This window comes from Vipera ursinii, assembly GCF_947247035.1.
Source record: "Vipera ursinii genome assembly, chromosome: 1".
Classification (NCBI taxonomy): Eukaryota; Metazoa; Chordata; class Lepidosauria; order Squamata; family Viperidae; genus Vipera; species Vipera ursinii.
Window position 1 is genome coordinate 101,681,540 of NC_139512.1, and position 26,796 is coordinate 101,708,335.

A 26,796-nucleotide genomic window follows, 5' to 3' on the forward strand; every position below is an offset into this window, starting at 1 on the left:
CATAGCAAGCAGTATTTATAGTGGACTTTGTGTACATGCCAGTGGAATAAGACTCAAGTGAGAGGGGGGGAAATTAACCTGTCAGAATTTAATTCTGGTTATTTTAATTAAAGCATATTGTTCTGTATTTTTTCCAAGGCATTACTGTTGGTTAAAATACAGACAGTAAACTATAAATTCAGTCCATTCCTATATCTGTTTGTAAAGAGAATTCAAAACATTATTTGAAGATTCATATTCATTTAATACAATTTTTTTCTAGTTCCAATATTATGTTTTCTCAATGAACAATTTTGTAAACAATTACAGTTATATGTGAATGGGTTTGAAATGTATAGATTGTATATATATTTATTTGATGATCTGCATTATAAAATTTGATGGCTGAAGATTTCAGGAACTCCTAATTAGATAAAATTGTATTAAACATGAAATAAATGAATTAATTCCTATCCATATTGTAACAGTAATGGGGAAGGAAATTTTACATTGATATTAATTTAAAAGCAATGTAGTACTAATGAATCCCAGCTAATGTATTGTGGATTCAGATTACCCTCAATTGTTAATGTCACTACAACAGAGATGGGTGAGCAGGAGGAATGTTTAACCATGGGCTAATCATAAGTATAAGTTAAGTGTCAACCCTGAGTAGGAATGCGACCACTATTAGGAAGAGATGAAATTCACACATTTAGATTATTTTGCTTGGAAAAAAAGAAAAAAAAACCCTACTCAAATACCTACCCTACGGTAAAAAATTGCCTCATCTCCTGTCGTCGAGATCTCATTAGTTGTTTATATTCTCCAATGCGCAGTTTTTTGCCATCAACAATGCAAGTGCGTTTTGGTCTGGGTTTATATTTGTAATTAGGGTATTTTTCTAGATGGATTTTACTTAATCGGGCTTGCTCTTCATAATAAGGTTGTTTCTCTTGGTTTGACATGGATTTCCAGCGGGAACCTGCATAGGAAAATATATATATATATATATCAGTAAATTATTGAATCTATTCATTTTGGGGGTAATAAACCTCTAAACAGGAAGTAGGAATCTGGCTGTGTGATAATTCCAACAATCTCTGACCATTAACCATTATGAATCAGCCTAATTGAAGTGGGTCCAAAAATATCAGAAAGGCCAAAGATTCTCCAAGCTTGAACTAAGTCGTAATCCATAATTCATTTTAATGCATCAGCCAAGCCAAATCAAACTAATTATCATATATTCTTCTCAAATGTTACCAACCTTTCTTATACATCATGCAAGTTGCAAGTGCAAAACTAATATTAGCTCTGTCTCCCTCTCCATACTCATTATCCTTATGAGCAGGGCAAAATATTAGAGCAAGAAACTTCTTGTAGTAGACGCTACCCTTCAGTATAAAAGGTAGTCTCTACTACAGAACCTCCATTTGCAGAATAGATGAAACCTTCTCCTTCATAGTTTCAACCTGAACATGAAGCAGGTGATAAGAATGAAAATATGGAGTGAATGGCATATTGTGATAATTAAGTTTCAGAATATGTAAAGAGGATATAAAACTTCTCAAGTAAGTAATTTCTGAGTAGGTGAAATAAAGAATTCACCATAGTTATGTTAAATGTGATAATAATTTCAGCATGCTATCTATCAGGAAATTCTTGGTATATCCTTGAGACAAAGACCAAATCGCCACTATTTCTACTACTCAATCATTAATTTATTAAGAGATGGTACCAGGCAATTTTTAAAGGCTGTGTAACTAACACCATTCATCATATTGGATCTGAGGCCTTCTTTATATTAGCATTATTCTTCAGTTCTACATTGCAAATATCTTTTATATCTAAAATGACATTTAACTCTTTTTGAAATGGAAGGCTTATAGGCTAAGGAAAAAAAATACTTATTACATTTTAAAAATCTCAGTAAATATACCTAAGCCCTTTACTGTACTAAAAATATCTGATTTAATTACTTGGTCAATCTTGAAATCAATCCACAGCTCGTGAATACATATTTTGAAAGTAAAAAAAAATCTTATAAATGTATTAAATATAATAATCTAAGAGTAAGCAAATCGCATTTTAGACATGATCCTCTAATCATCTTGGCTTTGATTTAACTTTCTTCGTGACTGATTCAGTGACCCCTCATTATATATATATATGTTAAATGCTTGTTAACTATTTAGATTACCTTGCTAGGCCCCAAACATGGGACAAATCTTTATTTCCTGTTTCAGCATAACCGAAGGCCATCGACAGGCAGTAGTCACAACAGTGACAGCTCATATTTGTGTAATTTTTTTAGATTGCTAACAAAGAATTAAAGGGAGACTGATATGCATTTCAAACTTATTTGTTTTCATCAGTCAGCCATACCCTTCTGAGATTCGAACCTGGGCTGATTGCACATTAGGCAGTTGTTTTTACCTCTAGGCCACAAGCTCTATCTCACTTTGTTAGCTGAGAAGCAAGGGAGATATGTGTTAAATGCTAACAAAGTGAGATAGAGCTTGTATTATAGGTTAAATTAAGTGTATGTACTTAAAACTTCCATGGAGAGTACATGTGCAATATCTTTACTACTTTAAATTACTATAAAAATAATCAAAATACACTAATAAAAGAATACCTACTATTAAAGGGAGAAACATGCCATGTTACTTATACAGAATTACTTAAATAGCAGAGATTTCTTTTAAAGAAAAAAACTTTCAGCTGGTTAAAAATGATTACAGCTGTGGTCAACGTGGGTGAAACCTATTCTTTTACTAAAAGCTTTTATACTTCAACAAATGGAAAAATTGTATAAATATTATCCAGAGTCAGCAACACTCTAATATTTTCAACTTTTTTTTGTCATTGTCCTGGAAAATGTGTGCCAGTATTATATTTAAATTGTCACATTTTCTTTCTCCCTCTTTTTTCCTCTTTCTCTGGTGGTGGCGAGGTAATTCCTGGCACGTTATATCTTCTTTAAAAACATATGATTGCTGGCACTTCTGAAATATTTATACTGAATGTTTGCATTTCAATGAATACTCTTACTATACTTATAACAGTTTTTTTTTCTTTAAAGAATGCACACAAATAATGTGGACTCCATATATAGTTGCCAAAATTAAACAGTACATGTTTTATAGAAATCTGAAAGACTATTCATACAACATACTAAAAACAGTAGACAAACACCTAAGCACTTTTATGAAAAACACCAGATTTTTTAGAAAAGTTACACTTATTTTTAAAGGGTTTTTAAAATATCTCTTAAAGAAAGAAAAAAGCTTGTAAGAAAAGTAGCTTTGTTACAATGTATAATAATGCAAAATAAATTCATTTCAGATGACAATTGTTTGTCTATTAGTTAAAATTTACAATCTTAATTTAAAGACTTGGTGGGAAAATATCTATTTAAACATTTCCCTTCCCAGTTAACCCTAGAGACATTGTAATGCTTCAAACAAATCTTGAATCTTAATTCTATAGAAAATCAACAGATTAATTTTTTTGAGATAAAGCCTAACACTGGATAAAAAAATGTAAGTAAAATGAACTTGGGTATTTAACTCTCTTATTGTTAGTTCCATTTTAATTATGGAATAATTGTTTAGATGCTAGGGAAAAATATTATTCAGTTTGACCATATTACTGCCAAAGCTTTTTGTTAATGCTCATTTAAACATACTCCCAGTGTAAAAAATTATTAGATAATTTTCTCTTGCAGAAAGCTCATTTTTCTAATTTCCTATGATTTCTTATATATAGGTGCAATAATATTTTGCTAATTATCTCTGTACAACATAATGCTACTGACATCCAGGTGTATGGCTTTGTTCCATCTAAGGAGAAGACATGAGCTATACTGAGGCCAATAAAGTAATTCCAAATCTCAAACATTTTGTCAGTGAAGAATTCTCTGGTTTGGATAATTCACCTATTTTTGATGGGACTGTATACTCTCCTAAAAAAAAAAAGTCATATCTCAGGATTCCTCACAGAACAAAAAGGATCGGTATAGATCCAGTTTCAAGAAGCACTTTTTCCACTTTGAGCTAGATTATAAAACAAGACAAAGCAATACAAGTATTAAAATATATTAAATCATAAATCCTAGAGATGTAACCAAGTGATTTTGTCTTCCATAAAGATTTTGGTTGTACTACAACCCACAGATATTTGCTTGGCTTTCAGTACAAAAAAGGCTTGTGGTCCTGATTCTGGGCAACACTTTCCCCCCAGAAATGGATCTGTTCCAGCTGAGATACTTTGTACATTTGAATTAGTACTTACCAAGAATTTTGCTAATGTTGGAGTTGTGCATGTCAGGAAAAGCTTGAAGAATTTTCCTGCGTTCATCCTTTGCCCAAACCATGAAAGCATTCATCGGTCGTTTAATGTGCGGCTCACTGCTGCTTCGTCCCCGGGCATCTCTGTAGACTCGCGCTTCAGCCACAGTAGCACCTCCTGTTGGCCAACAATAATACTGCTGTAGTTTAGCTGCAGAGCCATTCATTGCTTTACTTCCTGTAATGCCAGAGCAGGAAGAAAGGAGATGGATGCCAACATTATTATTATGTTATCTGGATTAGGGATAACTTCATAGGTCCTTCTCATTTGCCTCTTCCAGAAATATGAATGAAATGAATACTAAATTCAGCTATCAATTTAATCACGTTTGGTGTTTCTTGGATACTTGCTATCATTCCCTTAAGCAATGGGTGTAGCAAATCTGTGGTACTTGACTGAAATATTGGGATGAGAGACATTTTGATATACTGTACATTTAAAAGAATGTACTGTACATTTCCACAAGAAGAAAGCGATGCAAATAATGCTAAACATGAAGTGCACCATAGGAACACTATGTAACTGTCGTATACTATAATTATGACAAGACTAAAAATTAAAAAAACTTTATTCTAGATTGCTGCCCATATACATGACAAACACTTAATGACTCTGAAAACTTGATGACAACTAAACTGGTGGAAATCCGCAAAGCAGTTTTGATTTTATAGTGTAGACAAGTTTTATATTGTCTTCACATTTGAATCTATTTCTTTCAATTACACAGAAACCTAATCCTGCCAATTGTTGTAAAAAAAATCAACTGTAGTTTAAGTACACAATTATTTTGATTGTTCTGTACAAGCAATTCATTTTTATGGATAAAATTGTGGAACAGAGGATGCATAACTAATATGCTACCTTTTTGCCAGCATGTCTACAGTACATTAATTTCATTTAAAATGCACTGACCATACAGGATAAATTGATTTCACTTTATATGATGTTGACAGCCATGTTTATTGTGCAGTGAAATGTAGTGTAGCTTCAGGCTGACAATATCCATCAACACAGGGCAATATGTTGACTGCTGGGCCAGATGAAGACATACATTATCCTAGAAGCAAAACACTTACTTATATGTGACACTGTCTTCTCTTAAGGATCACCAGAGTAATTTATGAAGCCCTCAATACCATTACTTTAAAACTGCCACCAGTTTTACCACAGCATGCAGATAAAAGACAAGTCTGCTGTGAATGTCAAATGCAGTATTTTAACAGTAGCATAAGTTTAACTACTGTGCCATAGCTTTCAACATTTGCTAGCAATAACTATTACAGCAGCCTCTCTATCATAACACCAAGCAGATGGAAATATACCTGGTATCTAACAAAAAACAGTAGACCCAAAGTTGAGTTTTGCTGCAGAAGTTCAATGTGTAATTCTGCATGTACAGTGTCTTTCATACTAGCATTCTAACTGGATTTTAGTATCAGATTTCATTGTTATTTCAAATATGAAAGCACAAAAATATTGATATCATCCAGTTTTAAATTCCTAACTATGCAGGAGGAATAGATAAAACATTAATTTTACATGTGTATGTCTGTGTGTGTTTGTGTATGTGAGCAAGAGAGAGGAAAGGAACTTCAACTATATTTTTTTAAGATGCAGAATAAATATTTATGCCTTAATCATCCAATGTTTAATGCTTTAATCAACTATTTCAATCAATGTATATTTGGGGATCAGTGTCAAATAAGATGATCCCCTTTTCAGTCCCAAAAGCTGCCTCATCATGGTGGGGGAGTGTTCCAGGGAGGATGAAGAAAACCTGGCATGTACATCAATAACATCTTGAGTCATTTTGGGTGTCTAGCTAAGAGAGTCATCTTGGCTGTCTAGCCAAAATAAGCAGGCAGCTATCTAGGAAGGGATAGGAGGTGGATGATCATGTTAGTGACAAGAACAAAGAATTTCATATTGCACTATAAAAGGCAGTGGTAAACCTCTCTTATATTTTATCAAGAAAACAATGTGGATAGAAAATATAATGTGACTGACAATATAGTACATGATGGTGGCCCCTGAGGTTGGATGATACTCAACATGCTACTGAAAAAGAGCTTCAGACATTTTACTAATAGTGTTTTTGACACTGCTAGAGGAAAGCCTTCCAGATGTGTTGTTACTAGTGTTGCCAGGAAGAACAAGAAACTCTAAAGGTGCAAAGATATTGAGAACATGAAACACAAGAAGCATAAGCATGGGAAAGTTCAACACAGTGAAAGAGGGAATTAATCAATTACACATTAACATCTTAGATGTCAGTGAACTGAAATGGGCTAGAATGAAGGATTTTTCAGTCAGAAGATCACACTGAAGAATGTTATTTATTTCATTTTAAGGAAGGACATAGCAAAACCAGTATTGATATGTCAACTCAATTTTATAAATGAATTAATCATTCAATATGACAATTCTCCAAATTTATAGCAGTGATAAGTACACTATCAGAAGAGCTGAAGGGTTGGGTTGGAGGCAGATCATCCTGAGGAGATCGCAAAGACTTGATACCAGTAATCAAACATGGCTAAGATGACAGTTTATATGTAGAGGCTTAATTCAGCCAAGTTCATGAAGTAGAACAAATCTATCCTGTTTTGCATGAGATCACAGTCTCTCTGATGCAATGCATTTGCAGACAGGAATTCTATTGCATTCAAGCCACCATTGAAAATCTAAGAAATCTATAGTGACACACAGTGCTTTTCACAAGCATAGAATTCTAGAACAAACACAATCCTTCTTGAACAGAGATAGCCCATCTTCAGTCATCTATGCCCTAGTAACCTATTTAAACTACTGCAATATATTGGAACTACCTTTAAATATCTTGAAAGCTTAGCAAGTTCGAAAATAGTGTTGCTAAGATACTAATTGGGACAGACTATTTTGTTAGCTCTTAAAATGTTATTGAGCCAAAAGACTTTGCTGTCACAGTGGCAAAAATATTGTTTATACATCTGGCAGCAGGGTAGATTTGCTTTTGCAATAAATTTTGCTGGAATGGCAGTTAGTCTTTTGGTAAGATATACCTATGGCTAAATACAACCCCCCACCCCCACCCCGCCTGCTATTGTAGTTACCAGGCAGCCTGAATCAGCATATGAGAAGCACAAACATCATCTGATTGGAAAAGCGATGCCTCAATTTCTTTAGAAATGTTCCTCATCAAAAACATATTGAAGGCATTGAATTATTTTATCGGGTTCTTACAATCATCTTGATCTAATCTTGGGGATCTATTACAAGCAAATGACCAGTACATATTTCTGTACTTCTGAGCAATCAGTCAGTCGGAAATATTTGCTGAAATATAAACTGTAAATTATTTGGAGAGGTTATATCCCAAGATACATTTACTAAAGCAAAAGGGGAAGACTCTCCCCTGGCATTTATTTTGTTTTAGTGTTCATTTGTTAAGAAACAATTCTTAATCAGAGTTATAAATCACAAACAGACCAAGCATGTCATGAAACTTCTATCTCTGTCTGCCTTGAGCAAGCCTACACTTGAAAGATTTGGAAATAAAACCAGTAAAACCTTGAACTTCTTTCTCTACTTGATCTCTAAGTGAATATTTGTGCTTCGGCCCAAGGGCTGCTACAAAAGAATGTGTGTGAAATGAGCTTCTGCAAATAATTAACCATCATGTAATATTCTATACTCTTAAACATCTTACCACTATAGGAAGATGTTCAGCATATTATAAATGATAAAGAGTGCTTCTATTTATAATATTTATTATATCACAGATATATTGCTAATTCACTAACACTACAGTGATTTAGTTAAAAAGTTAAAAGCATCAATGTTTGCTCCTTGTAAATTTAAATCTACAACCCTTAAGAAAGAAATTATTTGTAAAATTACAATTAATTGCTACAGCACTTAAACATCAGCCAAAAAGTAAAAAACAAAACAAAACTTTTTCTTTAAAAATCAGCTTATGGAATTTCAACGACTTTGCAACTTCTAGTAACCAAGGATGGATATATGTTAATCCAGTCTGAAATCTGCCTACATTTATACCAGCTGAGATTTATGTATGAAGCAGAATCTACTGCACTGAAATACTCCTCAGATTTTTGTAATATAGTTTGCAACACGAAATGTATGTACTATATCAAGAAAAAGTCAAAATGGGTGTAGTTGGGGAAAGTGTGCAAAAACTACATTAGAAAAGGATGTAATGTAATAGTGAAATAGAAATGAGGAACAATTATCAGAAGAAAGAGAGCATCAGAGCTATGAGAAAGTAAAAAGTTTAGTTCAGGCTCAAAAATACTGGGGGCAGGGGGGAAGGGCAGTGGTGGGATTCAAATATGTGAACAACCAGTTCTGTGTGTGGATGCCACTTCCAGAAGTCCATTCTGGGCCCAGGCAACAAAAATTAGCTACCGGTTCTGCTGTAGTGGTGCAAACTGGCTGAATCCCACCACTGGGGGAGAGGAGGGGCTGTTTGTTGTAGTAGCAAACAATAGATTTTGTGGGATCCCAGCTACTTGGAGATTCAGATCTGGTTTCTAAATTCAAAACAGTATGCTGAAAATGCATCTGCTGAAGACAAAATTTTAAAAATTACACATTTGCCTTTTATGACAAACAGCCTATATAGAAGTGTACCTTTATAATTCAGTCACAAAAGCATAGCTTTCTGAAGTTCAGAAATACTAGAAAAGGATCAAGAGTTGGTTCAAAAGAATAGATAGCGCTAGCTTGCTTTTGATTATTTTTTGCTCCTTTTAGCTGAGTTTTTAAATATGGTATCATGGAAATCATGATACCATATTTATAGGTTCCAATTTAAGGAGGTAAAGATTACCTAAATATTCAAAATAAAGAGTTTTGTGATGCCTTAACAACTATGACTTTTTTTACTGCATACATCTTTATGCATGATGGGAGCCATATTTATATGAAATTTATATAAAAGCATTCGTGTATTCATGCACACCCATGCATGCGTGCATACACATGCAGGATATACATTTTTTTCAGAGCTCTACTTCACACATATGATGACAAAAGCTCAAGCGATAATATATTTGTAATTCAAATGTATTATATTTCGGGGCCCATAGTCCTAGCCAGGGAACTCTGGGAGCTGCATATTCCATATAGCTAAACTGTACCAGGATGGAAAACATTATCAGATTTGATAGTAAGATAGCTTTATCCTATTCTTTTTAAATAACGTAATATTTAGTTGGGATTCCAATAGCAAATGTTCCTGGATAAAGAGCCACAAGTATATGACTGATTTTAAATGTTTACCAGTACTTAAGCAAACCATATCAATTTATTTAAAATTTCTAGCCTATGGAATATTTGTAGGGCAGTGAACTACTGCAATCAGTAAAACTGTCATAATAAATGTAACAGCAGCAGTATTCATAACAAATTAACATTGGTTCGAAAGAGAAATGTGTTCCTTTTGTACAGATGCAAAACAGGGAATCTACATTCAAGGCAAAGAATAGGAAAGAGACACGTAATTGTATTTCTGTTTGTTTGCTTCTGAAAAAGCAGCCCTGAACTGTGTTATTCTGAATCGGCATGACTGCAGAAGACAAGTCTCTTTTCTATGCCACACTCCATTCTCTTGAAACATCAGCAAGAAGAATCAAAAGGAATTCCCTAAGGTCAGCTCTGAGGAAACATAAACCTCTAATTCAATAAACGCAGCTACTGCTCTGAAAAAGAGCTTATTATTGCAGCATCCATATGGAGTCAATTATGCATTAATGACTAATCAATCCCTCCCTTTTCTATTCTACTTATAGTGTCACAAGCCATGTTTAGATTAGACCATTTCCTGCTTAGGATCGCTCAAGATGTCTTTTGTTCTTTCAGGGCTGCTCTGATGGAGGCAGCTTAAACAAACACCCCAGCCCAAGTGGCGCAGGAGTTATAAACTGCCATATGTGAATGAACAAAGGGGCCAGACTAAAGCCTTTTGTGGTATTTGTTAATGTTTTTCATCTGAGCTTTAAAAGACCTAATGACTTTGTGGTGAGTTGATGCATGTGGCTCGTGGCTTTGCAAAATGAAGGAAATTTTAGCCCTTTAGATTTCAGCATGTATTTCCCACTGATCCTAGAGTTCCTTTTCGAGCATTTCATTTGTTTTACACTGTCAAATATAGCTCTTTCCTCTTCTCATCTTCTTCATGAGAATGGGTTCATTCACACCGAAGTGAATATCATCCCCACAGAATTATCATGTTCTTGGCTCTTGGGAAAGGAAAAAAAAAAGTCTTCCTAACTTACTTGGAAAGAAAGTAATTTTCTCCCTAACTTAAAAAGAGGCAATATAAATATTTATCATAAGTTCCAGCTTGTGGGGTGACACAGGGCTCAACACTCTCTCTGTTGTTAACATCTAGACCAAGGGTAGGCAACCTTGGCTCTTTTATGACTCGTGGACTTCAACTCCCAGATTCCTGAGCCAGCCACGCTGGGAGTTGAAGTCCACAAGATGAAACTGCTTAGGTTAGGTCATCCGCAGATTTGGGGGTCAGGCATCATCAATGCACTAATGATATCCAATTATACATCTTCACCCCAAGCTGACAAATTGATGCTGAAAAAGTCTTGGCCAAATGCTTGGAGGTTTTATGGTCCTGACTGAGCAAGAACAGACTCAGGATTAACTCTGATTGTTTGGGGGGGTTTTTTGGTCTTCCTGTTGTGGGGATATTCCATATTTAGTCTTTAATGGGGTTGCACTCTTTTATGCAATACATGGGCACAATCTGGCGATCCTCTTGGATTCACTGCTCCTACTGAAAGATCAAGAGAACCTTTGCATGAATTCATTTGGAGCATGAGTTGTACCCATTCTAGCATTTCAGACAGTCACCTATTGTCAGGCCTACAGAACCAAGAAAGACATGTGGAGTTACTTCTGAGCAGTTTCTTTTAGTGTTCCTCAGCTATACACAGGAACTAAAACAAACTAAAGCTGAGGTGGTGCAGCGGTTAGAAGGCAGTACTGCAGGCTACTTCTGCTGGCTGGGGGCTCCCAGCAGTTTGGCAGTTTGTGTCTCACTGGCTCAAGGTTGACTCAGCCTCCCATCCTTCTGAGGTCAGTAAAATGAGGACCCCGATTGCTGGGGGCAATATGCTGACTCTGTAAACCACTTAGAGAGGGCTCTAAAGCACTGTGAAGCGATATACAAGTCTAAGTGCTATTGCTATCAAACTGAAGCAACTATTTGCATCACTATAGAGATACTCTGAAAACAGTTACGGAGAATCTTTCTTAACTTTCTTCCTCCAACCAAACTTTTTGCTGCCTCTTTGCCTTCTGACATGCAGCCCCTCCTGCCTGGGAATCAACCACACCTATTGAATGAATGAACCTTTATTATCACAGTACAACAGGTATACAATGAGATTGGCTGAGCCTCCCTTCAGACCCTCCCACCACAACTCACAGTGACAACAAACCCACCATCTTGCTACACCATGTGAGCTAATTGCACCACACGCCGGCCTCACAAGTCTATCATACATAGAGTTATTTCCCATTCAGGAGCCTGACAGCCCATGGATAGAAACTGTTCTTTAGCCTGTGGGTGCGGCTGGCTATACTTCTATATCTCCTACCCGATGGTAGGAGAGTAAAGAGGTAGATTTATGTAATGTTCTTCACATAAATGATCTTGAAATTCCTCCCCTCCCCAGAAGCAACAACTGGTCCTGAATGCAGTGACATGGGCAATGATGGATGTGCTAAGGATGCCCAAGTGTCATCACTGTTTAATGAATTACAGTGGCCACCAATTGTTTATTGAGTGCAATTCATAGTGCTGATAATTTACTGTGAAGATCTTCCTTGCATAATGAATGGCTGTATACTTAAGCAATGGCTTGTTTTTGTATATTTGTGTCTGCCCAGTGAGGTTATGAAGAGTGGGTATGCTTTGGGTCACATCAACCAATATCATACAGTATGTGAGATTCAAGAAGTGTATTGCTTGGTAATTGCACTTGCCTTGTGGAATGATATTCCCATGGAGATTTGTATTATCCTACCTTAATTACTTTTTGGATGATTCTCAAGTTCCTCTGTCTTTTGGTTATAGAGAAACATGATTTCTAATCTTGGGGAAACCTTATACGCATACAGTGGGCTTCCCATTACAGTTACTATCTCTATTGCATGCACTGCAAGAGGAGGAAATTATGCTAATGATCCCCTTGTGCTTTTAATCAAATCATGGTGTGAAAAAATATAAATTTATAATGACAATTGTTGAAGGAAAACTCTCCCACATTCTAATCAATTGCACTCTGTTTTGCACTGCAGCTGAAAAAAATAGAAATTTGTAAAACTTCTCTTATAGCAAGATATGAGAGTGTCCTCAACTTATACCCATTTGTTTAGTGACCGTTCAAGGAACAAAGGCACTGAAAAAATGACTTATGATCATTTTTCACACTTAATGACCGTTGCAGCATACTAGCGGTTACATGATCAAAATCCAGATGCTTGGCAACTGGCATTATTTATGACTGCTGCGGTGTCCTAGATCATGTGATCACCTTTTGCAACTTTCTGACAAGTAAAGTCAGATTCACTTAACCATGTTACTAACTTAATAACTGTAGTGATTCACTTAATAAATGTGGGAAGAAAAATCGGGCAAAACGCATTTAACAGCTGTATTGCTTAGTAATAAAAATTTTGGGCTGAATTGTAGTCATAAGTCAAGGACTTCCTGTATAACACTTTTCCCTCCAAAAACAATCACCACATAGGAAACACATATGTTCATGTTTCAACTAACTTCTCTGTTAATATTCATGATACATGCTGTTTTGTAGGTATGCACACGTAACAAAATATATCCAAATATATTTCAGTACACCTGTTTGCAACAGATGTACACACCCTCCCCCGAAATACAATGTTTGTTTTAGAAAAGCTCAGACTTTAGAGTCTTTCTCTCCATATACAGCTGTGCCTTGTATTGTTTCTTTTGGCATTACAACTTGGCTCACGAATCAACTTTGTTGTCAAAAAGAAGAAGAAGCAAAGCCAGAATTTTGAAATGTCCAGTGCCAATATCCTCAATGCCCTAAGGGAGGAAATTGTTGCTTTCCCCCAAATTGCCACTCATTTGTAGTGCTGTATAGCTCAAAAGGAAATAGTTCCTGGGTATGTTCTTCAATAAAAGATCTCTGTATTCTTTTATATAAAGTTACTTCAAAATAATGTTGCTAGTTGGACTAACATTGTGAATCTTTTACGACAGGACAGGAAAAGAGTGTATGGAGAACAAAGGACCAAGTCACCATGGGCTGGTTTGTCAGCATTCTTTCCACACACAAAAAAAGTCTTTTGTCTTTTTCTGTCTCATGATATCTTTCCTCCTTTGCTCTCTTGTTCGCTCTCCTAACTGTCATAGCAACTCTCCTAAATATTTATCTGTGACAGATACTGGAGACATTCTTTCCTCTGTATTTTATGAAACACTGTCACAGAAGTAAAGGGTGCTTTGTCATCCATGTACTTTCTGCTACTTACACCTCATCAGAGGAGGGTGTTAAACAAGGTTACCTCACAATTTTAGCTTTTTCTGGTGGCTGCCACAATTGATTGGTTTGCATAAAACTCAGAGGTTGTTTCACACACTTCCCCCTCCCCTCTTTTCCTTTTTTTTTTCCTGATAGGTCAGAAACCTGTTTTGCTTTTCAAGGGGAAAATCTTTTGTTTTTCTTTTCCAAGTTGAAGGCTGTTCACATTCTCACCGCAGCTGTGCCTTTTGTTACTTGAATATGGCACTTTTCATTGTTCTGCTTGCAAATTCAAGTTTACTCATAAACTGAGCAGGAAATAGGACTAACCTGAACTGGTTCTTTCCCCGTTCCTCACAATGAACCAATGTTAAATGATACCAGCTTTCTGGCCATCTGACCATGTGCCATTTCTTTTTTATTTCCCATTGTAAAGTTTTGATATATAGGAGACTTTATTTTCAAATGGAAAATAAAAGTATTTTTTTCTTTCTTGCTGGGCAACAGAACTGCAAAAGCTAAATAACGCTCTGAGTACGTCAGCAGTGTCTGGTGGGAATAGTGAAGAGTACATGGCAACTGGAAAAGAGCTTCTAAATTGGCTTAGCTGTCCTGCCAATAAAAGCATTTTATTGCCACAAAAATAAGATTCATGAAAATAATATAGATTTATCTCCTAGTACATATATGAAATTGGAAGTACCTTCCTTTTTTTAAAAAAAATTGGTCTCAGAATCTTGGTTAGCAAGAGACATATGATATAAATATGATATAAAATAGAGCAAGCCCTATGTAAAGGAGCATGTAATACATATTGGCATTAATGGGGATTCCTATTTGCTACGTAAGAATTATTCATTTAAATCTTTTTTATGTTTTTGTGAAATTCATTCACAAAAATTAGATTTTAGTATACAGTTTTAAAATTGTATTTTAAAATTACATTTTAGTATACAGTTTTTCAGATTTAGGTATCACTGTAAAAGAAAATATTCAGAAGCCTAGTTTCAAAGGATCCAAATAGACTCGACAGCTCTGACAGAAGTTTTCTTAATTTGGACAGTCATATCAGTGAACATATCAGAGATCTATAATAATGAAGCCTTGACAGAGTAGAGCCTAAGTTCTCCTGTCCCATGTCAGACCCTCAAATGTCCCATGGTAATGACTTCTCAGTTCTGACACAGAAGTGAATCCAACTGGACAAAATAAAAACACCTTTATACAGCCACAGTTGCCATGTCAGATTCATTGGACTGAGTGGAATTCCTCAACTTCTGGGTAATTCCAAAATGTTACTCAAAATCATTATTTAGTAAGTACAGAACCATTATATATTACACAATGTACTTGCTAGCATAATTAATAATAAATTGAATAAACTGTGTCTGTGCATAAGATGTCTTCCAAGATATCTACATAATAATATTGAATAAAAAAATGACTGGTATGATCTTTCTGATAATTCTGTGTTTTATATGCACTTTAATATCTATCTTTCCTCGACAGCTACTAACAACTTCTCAAAGTTTGGGGCATGGGTTTATTTATAATTTATATACTACTTTTATTATTTTTACAAATAACTCAAAGTGGTGAACATATCCAACACACCTTCCTCCTATTTTCCCCACTACAATAACTTTGTGAGGTAAGTTGGGCTGAGAGAGTGATTGACTCAAGGTCACTCAACAGGCTTTCATGGCTAAAATGGGACTTGAACTTACAGTCTCTTGCTTTCTAGCCTGGTGCCTTAACCACTAGATCAAACTGGCTCTCTTCTCAAAGTTCAGTATGTCTTCATGTCTTTTACAGAGTAATTATTTGTATTTTTTTACAAATAATATTTTACCCAGAACTATTTATGAAGTCAGAAAAGGCAATATTGTGAAATGTTACTCCCTCCTTCAAAAGCAAAGGGATTCATTTTTAAACTGGTGTGAATTGGAACTATTTAAATTTCTAGATATAGGATGTTGTGTTGGTCTTGCTAAAATGAATTACAATATGGTATCTGCCTGTCTCCGTAGAGAAGCTGACCCATAGCAATTGAACTGTATTTCAATACAACTTCTTCTTCTGCATTTGAAGAGAATGCACTATAAAAAATGTTCTCCAATGAAATGGAATGTCCATACGCTCAGTAGTAATGGCCAGAACATAATCTTCCTATCTTTTCATATGTCATAAGTGAAGGATAAGAGAAAAGAAAAGAATAAATCAAGAGAAACCCCAATTTATGTTTTACTTTATCAGTAAGTACTGATAAGTTTGAACCTTTTTTCTCCTCAGGAATATTTTGCCATGTCAAAACAACAACAAAAAGAATGAATTGAGAATATTTCTGTATTGTTCTCTGGATCATTATTTTATTATTCGGTAAACTTTAATAACAGTAAGAGTTTTAAAAATTAAAATTAGGTATTTCTATTGACATAGAAATTTATCCCAAAATATGATTGACGTGGTCATTTCCAATAGAGCTGTCAAGCAATTAAAGGCTTTTAGTTGATTAATGGCAATGTCTTTAACTGATCAATCAAATAACTAATTTAAATATACACTATGGTGCAGAGTCTTTAATTACTGAAATCAATGGGAAGGTTTCCACTGATATAAACAGAACTGGAGCTATAAACCAGTGGAAGTAACATTTTCACAAAAAAGTCATGTACATCCAATCAATTAGTTATCAACATTCTTATATTTCATCTGAAGATTAAAACTTCATTGTAATTAATTTTGCAGTCAATTAATGGATTGGATAGTTCACCTCATAGTTTTCTCTTCCTCATTACTATAATTAAAACGTATGTTTAAAGGTGGAGTAAGCTCCATTCAGATGACCTTACTAATTCTAGCAGTTGAACCAATTACATAGAAAGGTGGTTGGCTCCTTTTACCAAATGTACTGAAGTAAAAGTTGCGACCTATCTGAGATGCTTCAATCTGGCCTTCTGCCCAAAGTAGGGAGTTGGATTCAGTTAACTCAAAGGGCCCTCCCAACCTTGGAATGCTATGAAATGTTGACTTCCACAGCAAAGTGGTCTCTGGCTATATAATTCAACTCAATATTATTATTTCTTTACATCTATTCACATGTAGAACAGTAGACGAAGACAACCTCCCAACATAGCTGTAGGTGACAGATGACTATATTCCCCGTATCTTAAACAAAATGACCTTCTCACAGTACATGTTCATCCACTGTATCTAGAGCACAATAAGAAAAAAGGAACTTACAGACATGAATGTTATTTGCTTATAAAACCTGATTATATCAGTCTACTCAATAGCAATTTTAAGTCTATATGGATCAGCAGAGGTAACATATGAATTGAACCTAGGATAGCTTGATAAGAACAGTTGCAGTAGCCTCCAAGTAATAAACCAGTAAGTGCATACTGTATGATAACATTTTAAAATCAGGCTTTATGCTTGCCTACAACACAGAAATCTATGCTTCAAATGCAGACAGAGGGCATTAGCTGCAGTTTAATTTAAGATATTCATCCTTAAAGTGATGAAAGATAACAGAGCTGATCCGTTCAATCCATTTGTTTCAATAACTCACCCTCTGCATCTTCTGGCCTTGTAAGATCAATGACTCCTGGACCTAGCTTTCCATCTTCACAGGGCTTCCCCGATAGATGTGGGCCTAAATTCTCAAAGCGTGTTCTTTCCTGCCCAAAAAAAAAGGACAATGTTCAGCTTTTAAAAAAAAAGTGTTCACATATGTTTAATTTCCAGTGCTTCCTTGACCTCTGCTTCTGAATGCATCTTGCCAAATACAAGCTTAGGTATTTTGTATCACAGTTTATTGTCTAACACCGTCATTGACATGGATGCATACATCACAAACAAAAGAGAAATAGAGTAGTTTAACTACAGCCGTCACTTTAGATTCTACAATAAATTCAAATTCTACCTTGAATCCAGTGATATGGTTCCAGATAATGGAGGTTTGCAAGAACTAAGAAAAGACACTGGGTAACATATACCGTAGTAACATAATAGGAAGACCAAATAAAAGGTATTATATAGAACAGTGGGCTTAATAATCTCATCAAAGGTTCTTGCACTGTTAGGAGCCCTTCTGCGGGGAGGGAGCCCTTATTTTTGGAAGACATCTTTATCGGAGGTATCATGACACATACTATTAAGGGTGGAGCTTTGATTGCATGTTGTTATTCATTATGTTGACTTCTTTGTGCACGCCCCCCAGCAGACACCCCTGTAACATTGGATTCATCCCTCTAAATTTAAAAATTCTGCTTAAAGGAAAAAAGAAACAACTATTGCCAGATAATGAAAGTGCAGCTTTCAACAACCCATTCAGTTCAAATGAGTGCAGGATAGGGAAGTATTATTGTGATTTAGACAGGATTAAAACTGTAATTTCAGATATCACTGCCAAGCAACAGTGAATAATTGACCTTTCCTAAATGACTATTTTCAGAAATAGTTAAGTTCAGGACTTGGAGAGGACTTTCTATTAAAACCTGCTACTAATTCAGAGCGGGAAAAAATTAACAGCCACACAATCAACATCCTAGTCCTAGGGATCTGAATTTGCAGAAGAACCCTTGAGAAATGCAAGCATGAATTTTATGCAAGAGGATTTCAAAGACAAGTATTTCAAAAAAGGAATACTAGATGACAGAAATAGTACTATTATTTTGCCTAGGAATTTGAGCTAAACCTCAATGGGATTTTAAAAAAAAAGCTATGAGTAAAAAGATATGAGTGTTTCCTCCTTGAAAAACATAAAATTTGAGTGCTGAAAACATATATGGTAAAACTGCACCACTAAAAACAATAATCAATATATAGATTGATGTCAACCAGGGTTTCGTCATACCAGAGAGCAAAAATTCAGCAATCATGTGGCAACATTATATTTTGTCACTTTTTGCAATGCTTATATATTATGCAAAAACACAGTAGGGTTTTCTTATGCCTTTGAGGTACTTCTCAAACCTGAACATGGCATTGTGTTTGAATGTCATATCATCATAGACATGAAATATCAGTTTTGGGTTTTGTTTACTAGATATATTTGTTAAACCTCACATGGTACCCAGCAAAACAGTGCTGATTGCTCTTCTCTCTGTTGTTTGAGGAGCTAATATTGCATTGAGCATCTTAGATACTGGAAAGAAAATAAGTTTTTCATAGGCACAAAAAGCAGCTAAGCATGATGTTGCTGTTAAAAAGCCAAGAACACACTTAGCTTCCAGAACAACAGAGTCATTAATACTGATTCTGTTTATTAATAAGTGCTCTGTAATCAATTTGTAAGCATTGATAGATTACTAAACAAGTATTTTCATCATCATTATATCATCATCGTCGCACCTTTTTATACTATATATAACTCATGGTGGCAAACATACCCAATCCTCTTGCCTGCTACTTTTCCCACAACAACAAAAACCCTGTGAGATTTGTTGGGTTGAAGGATTGTGACTGGCCTAAAGTCCTCAGCTGGCTTTCATGGATAAGGCAATACTAGAACTCACAGTCTTATGGTTTCTAGCTTTGCACCTTAACTGATGTACTTATTCTCTCTCTCTCTCTCTTTCTCTCTCTCTCTCTCTCTCTCTCTCTCTCTCTCTCTCTCTCTCTCTCTCTCTCTCTCTCCCCTCTCCCTCTCAGATTTTGTTGGATCACATCAAAGTCAAAAGCAACTAGATACTACAAGCAAAGAGCAACTTCTTAATTGGTCTCATATGTGAATACAAAGCCATCATGCTAATTTAAAAGCCATCATGCTCATTTTAAGATGCTGGCCTTCCAGCATCTAATAATATGCTGCAACCAAGCCATAAACTGAACTTCATAAAACATCCTGCTGTCCTACACTGGCCACAACAGCACCTAATTTGTAAGTATGCAGCCCTCTGTTTGTGTGGAACATCAATGGTGGTTTATCAGTAGTAAAAAAGGGCATGATGCATCATGCAGAGTTGCTCACCCCTCATCCTGACAAGGGTTACCTGAATCTATGTATGTTCCAAGGAAAGCAAATGCTGGCTGTCCCATCTCTCTTTTTCAGCACTCATAACTAACCACAGTCTCCTTTCACACATGGAGCATCCCATGGCTTCTACTCTCCTCAGCCAAAGCAGAATCCCTGCATTGTAATATGCATATTCCATTTCAAAGTATAAATCAGATTATTGACCAGCAAAGCAATAATGGCTGTCAAATACTCCCTTAAAAGTTCTACCTCTCTTCTCTCTCCATCAGTTTTCCAGAAATCTTTCTATTTTGGGGGGGAACACTGTATCATTTCAGGACCACTGAAGCCTTTTTTATATCTTCCTGGAAGAAAGGAAGATAACTATCCTTTATCTGTTTCAAAAAAAAAGAAAAGAAAAAGAAAGAAAGAAAGAAAGAAAGAAAGAAAGAAAGAAAGAAAGAAAGAAAGAAAGAAAGAAAAAGAAAGAAAGAAAGGGGAATGGGCGATAAATTCCCAGGATATCAGAACAGCCTTATTTTCTGTTTCTCTGCCTATTTCTATATTTCTGCAAGAGTTCAGCCAGGAGTTCCTCATTTTAAAACTCTATTTTCTTTTTTGTTTTCTTTCTTTTCTTTTCTTTTTTTTAGAATGGGGCAGTACAATACTAAACACCTTGCCTCTCAATAAATGTTGGCATTTTCGGGGATGAATTGCATTTGCATTACTTCCAGTTTGACTCCTTAGTGGACTGACCAGGTGGCTTTATTAGCCTGGCATGGATGAGCTTTTGACAATCTGGGAGCAGAAGGTTTTCTAATCAGAAAGCCCAGAGCAACTGACATGCAACCCTGGCAAAAGCTGCTTGATCAGGTGTCCCAACTTACTGTTGCTTATTCCTCAGGGACTTTGGAAACCCTATGCATGCTCAATACCACATAAATGCAATCTCCTTTTTGCCATCCCCTCTATTTATCTATTCTCCCAGTTTACACCCAAGAGTCTTAGACCTGTCCTACTTACTAAGACAGGAATCTTTCCACAAAATGCCCTAACAAGGTACCTGAGTTTTTCCTGGTAAAAGAACTTCAGTTTGATTAAAATGAAGAAAAAGGGGGAAAAATGCATTCTACTTTAAAGAAATCAACAGAACCTTCTCCGTATCATAGTATGCATATTTGAAATATCTTTCTAGTCATTCATTCTCTTTGATTCGCTCCAGAAAATATTCTGCGTTAAAAAAGAAAGTTTCTGAAAGAATATCAATATTTTGACATTCAGAAAGGAAAGGAAAAATTACATGATAAAGCACAGAACTGTAAGAAAGAGAAACTTGTATGATAATAACTAAAAGAATCAGGGTGTATTTATAATTCTTTAATAATCATCAATGTGGCATTTTTGAAGGGGAAATTACTACAATAATAATAATTCTCTGTATTTTTATTTCTGTCGATGTCAGTATTCATTTTTCCACTTAAAAACAATAGCAGCTATTTTCTAGCTTTTCTATTTTATAGAAAAGAAATTAAAAAAATATTTCAATATTACTATTAGTGGTATGTACAAATATATGTAAATTTCTGAGGCAAGACAATTTAGGTAAATAATAGCATTTTAAACTGAGCTAAATTAAGCAAATTATTTTAAATGAACACAACCAGCAGATTATCCATCTACATATCAAATATATCCTAGAAAAGAAGGTAGTTATCATACTGTCCACATGGATTCTACTTTCTTATTTTCTAAGTATGAAAGGCTATAAAAATGAATATATAAAAGTAAAGTAAAATGTCATGGGTTATATAAAGATACACATGGATAAATATGACATGGCTTCCAGCTTAGTGTGTTTCACAAGAGTCATATTTCATGCCCATGTGTTCTACTATGCATTCTATGGACTTATTTTTATTTATTATTATATTTATATATTTATATTTATTAAACTTATATACCGCCCTTCTCCTGTAGGACCCAGGGCGGTTCACAAGGCAATTAAAACAACATTACAATACAAAAATTAATAGCAATTAAAATAGATTAAATTTTCCTTGATTAAAATGTAAAACCCCTATATCTCTGATTAAAAACCCAATTACAATAAGTTAAAAAAATTAAAAAAATCCTCAGTCCTGGCCGGAAAGCTCAAAGAGCCAGGTCTTCAGGTCCCGGTGGAATAAACAAAAATCAGGGGCAGTCCTAAGCTCTACGGGTAACTGGTTCCAGAGGGCAGGTGCGCCCACAGAGAAGGCCCTCCCCCTGGGTGTTGCCCGCCTGAGAAGGCCCTCCCTGTGGGAGCGCACAGGACGAAGGGAACTTGATGCCGACAGCAGGTGTTCCCTCAGATATCCCGGACCCAAGCCATTTAGGGCTTTATAGGTCATCACCAGCACCTTGAATCTCACCCAGAGGGCAACCGGAAGCCAATGCAACTCACGGAGCAGAGGTGTTATATGGGAGTATCGCTAGGCCCCCATCACAACTCTCGCGGCTGCATTCTGCACCAGTTGAAGCCTCCGAGTGGTCCTCAAGGGCAGCCCCATGTAGAGAGCATTGCAGTAGTCTAAGCGGGAGGTCACGAACGCATGAGTGACCATGCGCAAGGCATCTCGGCCCAGATAGGGCCGCAACTGGTGCACGAGGCGAACCTGGGCAAAAGCCCCCATGGTCACGGCTCCTATATGATCTTCAAGGCTGAGCCACGAATCCAGGAGGACACCCAAGTTGCGAGCCCTATCGACGGGGGGTAACACCTCACCCCCTATCATTAAAGATGGAATAGAATGGTTCACTCAAAGCTCTGAGCATGTTCTCTGAGTGAAAAAAACATGTTCTATGAATCCTCTATAGAATACAGGGCTCATAGAACTGAATTCAACCTAGAATGGGATTACTTGGAAACTAAGAGAACTAAAACTTGTAGGGTTCACAATCTTTTTCAAATTATAAGCAAGATTCTGAAGTGAAGGGTCCTTGGTACTCTCTGAGCTGGATTGTTTTCTTGTAGACGTTTCATTACACAAACTAGGTAGACTGCTAGACTGATGTTACCTAGCATGGCTAATGACACTTCTGCAAGAAAACAAGCAAGCTCAGAGAACACCAAGGACCCCTCATATAAACCCTGAACTACAAACATTCTCCTTTAATAAGCGTCTGAAGTTCTCTGAAAAGCAGGAACTGTTATTTCTGAAGTGGACTGATAGCTAATTTGTTGTTTTTTTAAGAACAGAATTTTCATTTTCCATTCAGTGATACGATTAGGCACTTATTATGCATTATCAGGCACAAGCACGTAGGCAGTATAAAACCTATGGGAGGGAAAATTTTGCTTTGCTGTGTTCTAGAACTCTCAGTTAAGTGCTTTGAAATGATGATATATGGGCTAGGTGTTGTATCGTAAAAAAAGATATTTAAATTATAAAGCCCCCCTTAGTGAGCATTGATAAATGATAAATGTTCCAGACTACAAAGCTGTGCCATCCATCATATTCACAGATTATCACAGTCAATGATGGAGCAACCTCAGTAATGACAGATGGACAGATTATTATCCCCCTGATTTTCAGCCACCAAATAACTCAACTCCTCTAACATTTTTCCCCCCGCTTTGCATTTCATTAGTGACTTTATCTATACTTCTGTGCTGGGAATGATCAATGTGGTCCTCTGAGATAGAGCAGAAGAAGACTGGGAACTAAGGAAGCAACTAAGGAAGCAAAATCCACTGGAGTAAGGGAGGAAAACTGCTAATATCTTCAGAACAAATATAAAATTGTGATCTTGGGGAAGAAAAATAATGATAACAGTTAAGTATACCATAATGGTTTTTTTCTGTATTTAGGTAAAAGCTGAATTTTTGATGTGCACGGTATATTGTCATAAAATTTTATATACCACTATTTACATGCTATACTATGTTTTATACAGTTACTGATTATTCTATAATAATGCGAGTGCCAGCAGTAGAATTGCTCCAAACTTTAAGTGTTATTTATTCATTGCCACATAACAATGCTTTTTGACATAAGAAGTATTCTGTTTATAAATGTAACTTTACAACCGCTGCGTCCAGGCTCCATGGTAAATTAATGACATTTTTATTATTTTATAGTGTCATTAAAGTTTTACTGATGACTCTATCAAAAAGGAGTCATAAAGACCATAAAATAAACTGATACACTTCGATCAGGGGAGCAGGAATTCATGCCATATAGTTGTACTAAATGGCCTACCGTAAATGACATTTATACCATCTTTAAGCACGTGAGAACACTTGCACAAGCTCAACAGAACTGTTTCAGTAATTCAGTCAATTGTGTATTTAAATAACAGTTTACTTGCCAGCAAGCAAAGACTGTGTGTATGTGTGTTTTAAACCCTGTGAAACATGACTGATTGCAACCAGCTCTTGAAAAACAATATAAGAAATGTAATAACACACCAGGCAACCCTCCCGTTTAGATTACCATGACTAATCACACTATAACCATTGCCAAATTATTTCAACATGTTTTTTTTTTCCTTTCCACATCTGACATATATGCAAAGGCTAAAGTGGAAAATGGCATACATGTGAATCATTGTGTGAAAGACCTTTCTTCTTCCCCATAATCTTTACAAACAAATACATTTTGCTGAAGTAGGCATAGTTGGACAATGATGTAATCCCCTGTATTTCAAGACTCTAGCCTAGTAGTTACCAACATTTATTTAAACAACCAGTTTTGAGACTCCTTAATAATGCAGGTCATATACAGAAGCCACAAAGTAAATGCCTTTGGGAATGTTATGCACACTGTGGACAATATTCTAGTTGCAAAATGTGCCAAAAATTCCAACATGTTGTCTTTATACACATGGACACACATAAAGACGCAACAGATTAAAGCTAAATTATTCTACATTATGCATTTAAAAACACATTTGAAGTTTGGTTTCTTCCTTGTACTTCTATTCAAGCCCAGAGAGAATAAACAAACATAAAAAGGTCCGGTTCAAAAAAAAATACTGAAGGAGGAATTTCTAGAAAAGGCAGCACTTAACAGCCTTAAGACAATTTACTCATACTGGTTGTTTTACTCTCTCTGTGTCTCACTCTTTACTACTTACAATATGAACATAAATTCTTCTGTTTTCAAAATCTTAAACAGTTGTATATAATTACAGTAATACTTGATATATCTAATAATAATACTTTAAGCCACAGTTTACCTCAGAGCTTGATAGTCATTGCCATGTATCATAAAGGGCACTTGAATTGGCCAAATAAGGTCAATACATGTTGTATTAAAAGAAAGCAGGATATAAACAGAATGAATAAATTAATCAAAATTATCTGTAGCCTATGATCATCTTCCTTACTGTTATAAAATAGAATAAATTCCACTACAGCCAGCACAAACTGAAATTCTGATAGTTCAAACTTTGTCATTTAAAAATAATTTTGCAAAGTCCAAATTTTGTTGTTGTTATCATTGCCGTTGTTGTTTGTTGTTGTTGATATTATTATTATTGATCATCGCATAGTCAGCCAGATGTTCAGACTGGATTTGGCATTTTTGTCTAGCTATCGAGTCCTTACCAAGGACTTGGGATAGGCCGATGTGGATGTTTGATGGTATTATAGATATCGTCGCAGGATGGAAGCAGTTCCTAGTAAGGCCACCTTTTGCAATTGACTAATGGAGAATTTATCAATGCCAATGGTGTTCAAGTGGTGCTCCAGTTGTTTTGGGATTGCACCCAAGGCACCTATTACTATTGGTAATACCCTTCCTTGCCTTTGCCACAGTCCTTCTATTTCTATTTGTAGATCTTTGTATTTTGTTATCTTCTCCAGTTCTTTCTCACCTATTCTGCTGTCTCCAGGCACTGCCATGTCCACTATCCAGACTTTTTTGTCTTTCTTATCGACAATTGTTAAGTCCGGAGTGATATATTGCAGGTGCTTGTCTGTTTGAATTCTGAAGTCCCAGAGCAGTTTAACTTTATCATTTTCTATGACTTTCTCTATTTTATGATCCCATCAGTTCTTGCTTACAGGCAAATGATATTTCTTGCAGATCTTCCAAAGCACCATTGTTGCTACTTTGTCATGCCGCTGCTTGTAGTCAGTCTGTGCGATCTTCTTGTAGCAGCTTACCAGGTAGTCCACTGTTTCTTCAGTTTCTTTGCATAGGCTGCACTTACTGTCTGTTGCTGTCTTCTCAATTTTGACTTTGTATGCATTTGTCCTTAATGCTTGGTCTTGTGCAGCCAGAATTAGTCCCTCGGTCTCTTTCTTTAACTTTCCTGCTCTTAGCCATTGCCAGGGATGATGATGATGATGATGATGATAAACAACGAGTGAAAACTGCAAGAAATATGGCCAGCTATATTTGTACTCTGTGGGATTTTTCATTTGTTCATTTCTTTTAGAGTGAGTAAGTAACAATATTGGTGTGTTCAATCTGTTCCCAGAGATTCATGTGTTGTTGTTTTTTTGTTACCCCCCAGGATGGAAAATTAAGTTTGGCTGCGAAAAGTGTTCAGTTGTATGTATGGCTGCATTTTGCAATTTTTTGTTGCAATTATTCAAATCTTTTTGTTAAGATTTCTCATGTTCACTTGACCTCTGCCCTTCCTAGCTTATCTGAGCAGTTATCAAGGGAAAGAAGTGTCACTGCCTAATTTCAAAGAGACTATTTAGTCTTAGGTGTTATTAAACTATGTTATATGTAAATATGATTGGTAGTTGGAGTTTTGGTGGGCGGGGTGTGGGGAGATTGCCTTTGAGTCAGTTTTTGACTCTTGGAGAGTGCCTGGACTAGTTCCTGCAGTTTACTGGGAAAGGTTTTTGGGGAGTGGTTTACTGTAGTAGCTTCCTTTCTAAGAATGAGAGAGAATGACAGATCCAAGATCACCCAGCTGGCTCTGTGCCTAAGGTGGGACTAGAACTCACAACTTCCAGTCTGGTAC

General features: G+C 35.9%; 1 protein-coding gene across 3 annotated transcripts in view; it reads right to left on the bottom strand.

Annotated features, from left to right (window-relative positions):
* SOX6 (SRY-box transcription factor 6) overlaps positions 1 to 26,796 on the bottom strand; it is a 315,755-nt gene that overhangs the window by 10,820 nt on the left and 278,139 nt on the right. For 2 of the 3 annotated variants that reach the window (XM_083348763.1, XM_083348764.1), the window contains exons 12-14: positions 17,443 to 17,551; positions 4,279 to 4,452; positions 748 to 964 (exon numbers count right to left, since the gene is read on the bottom strand). In XM_083348763.1, the coding sequence (XP_083204889.1) occupies positions 748 to 964; positions 4,279 to 4,452; positions 17,443 to 17,551 (500 nt within the window). Of the gene's footprint in view, positions 1 to 747; positions 965 to 4,278; positions 4,513 to 17,442; positions 17,552 to 26,796 lie in introns of all 3 variants that reach the window. The other variant, XM_083348762.1, reaches the window with a different exon arrangement.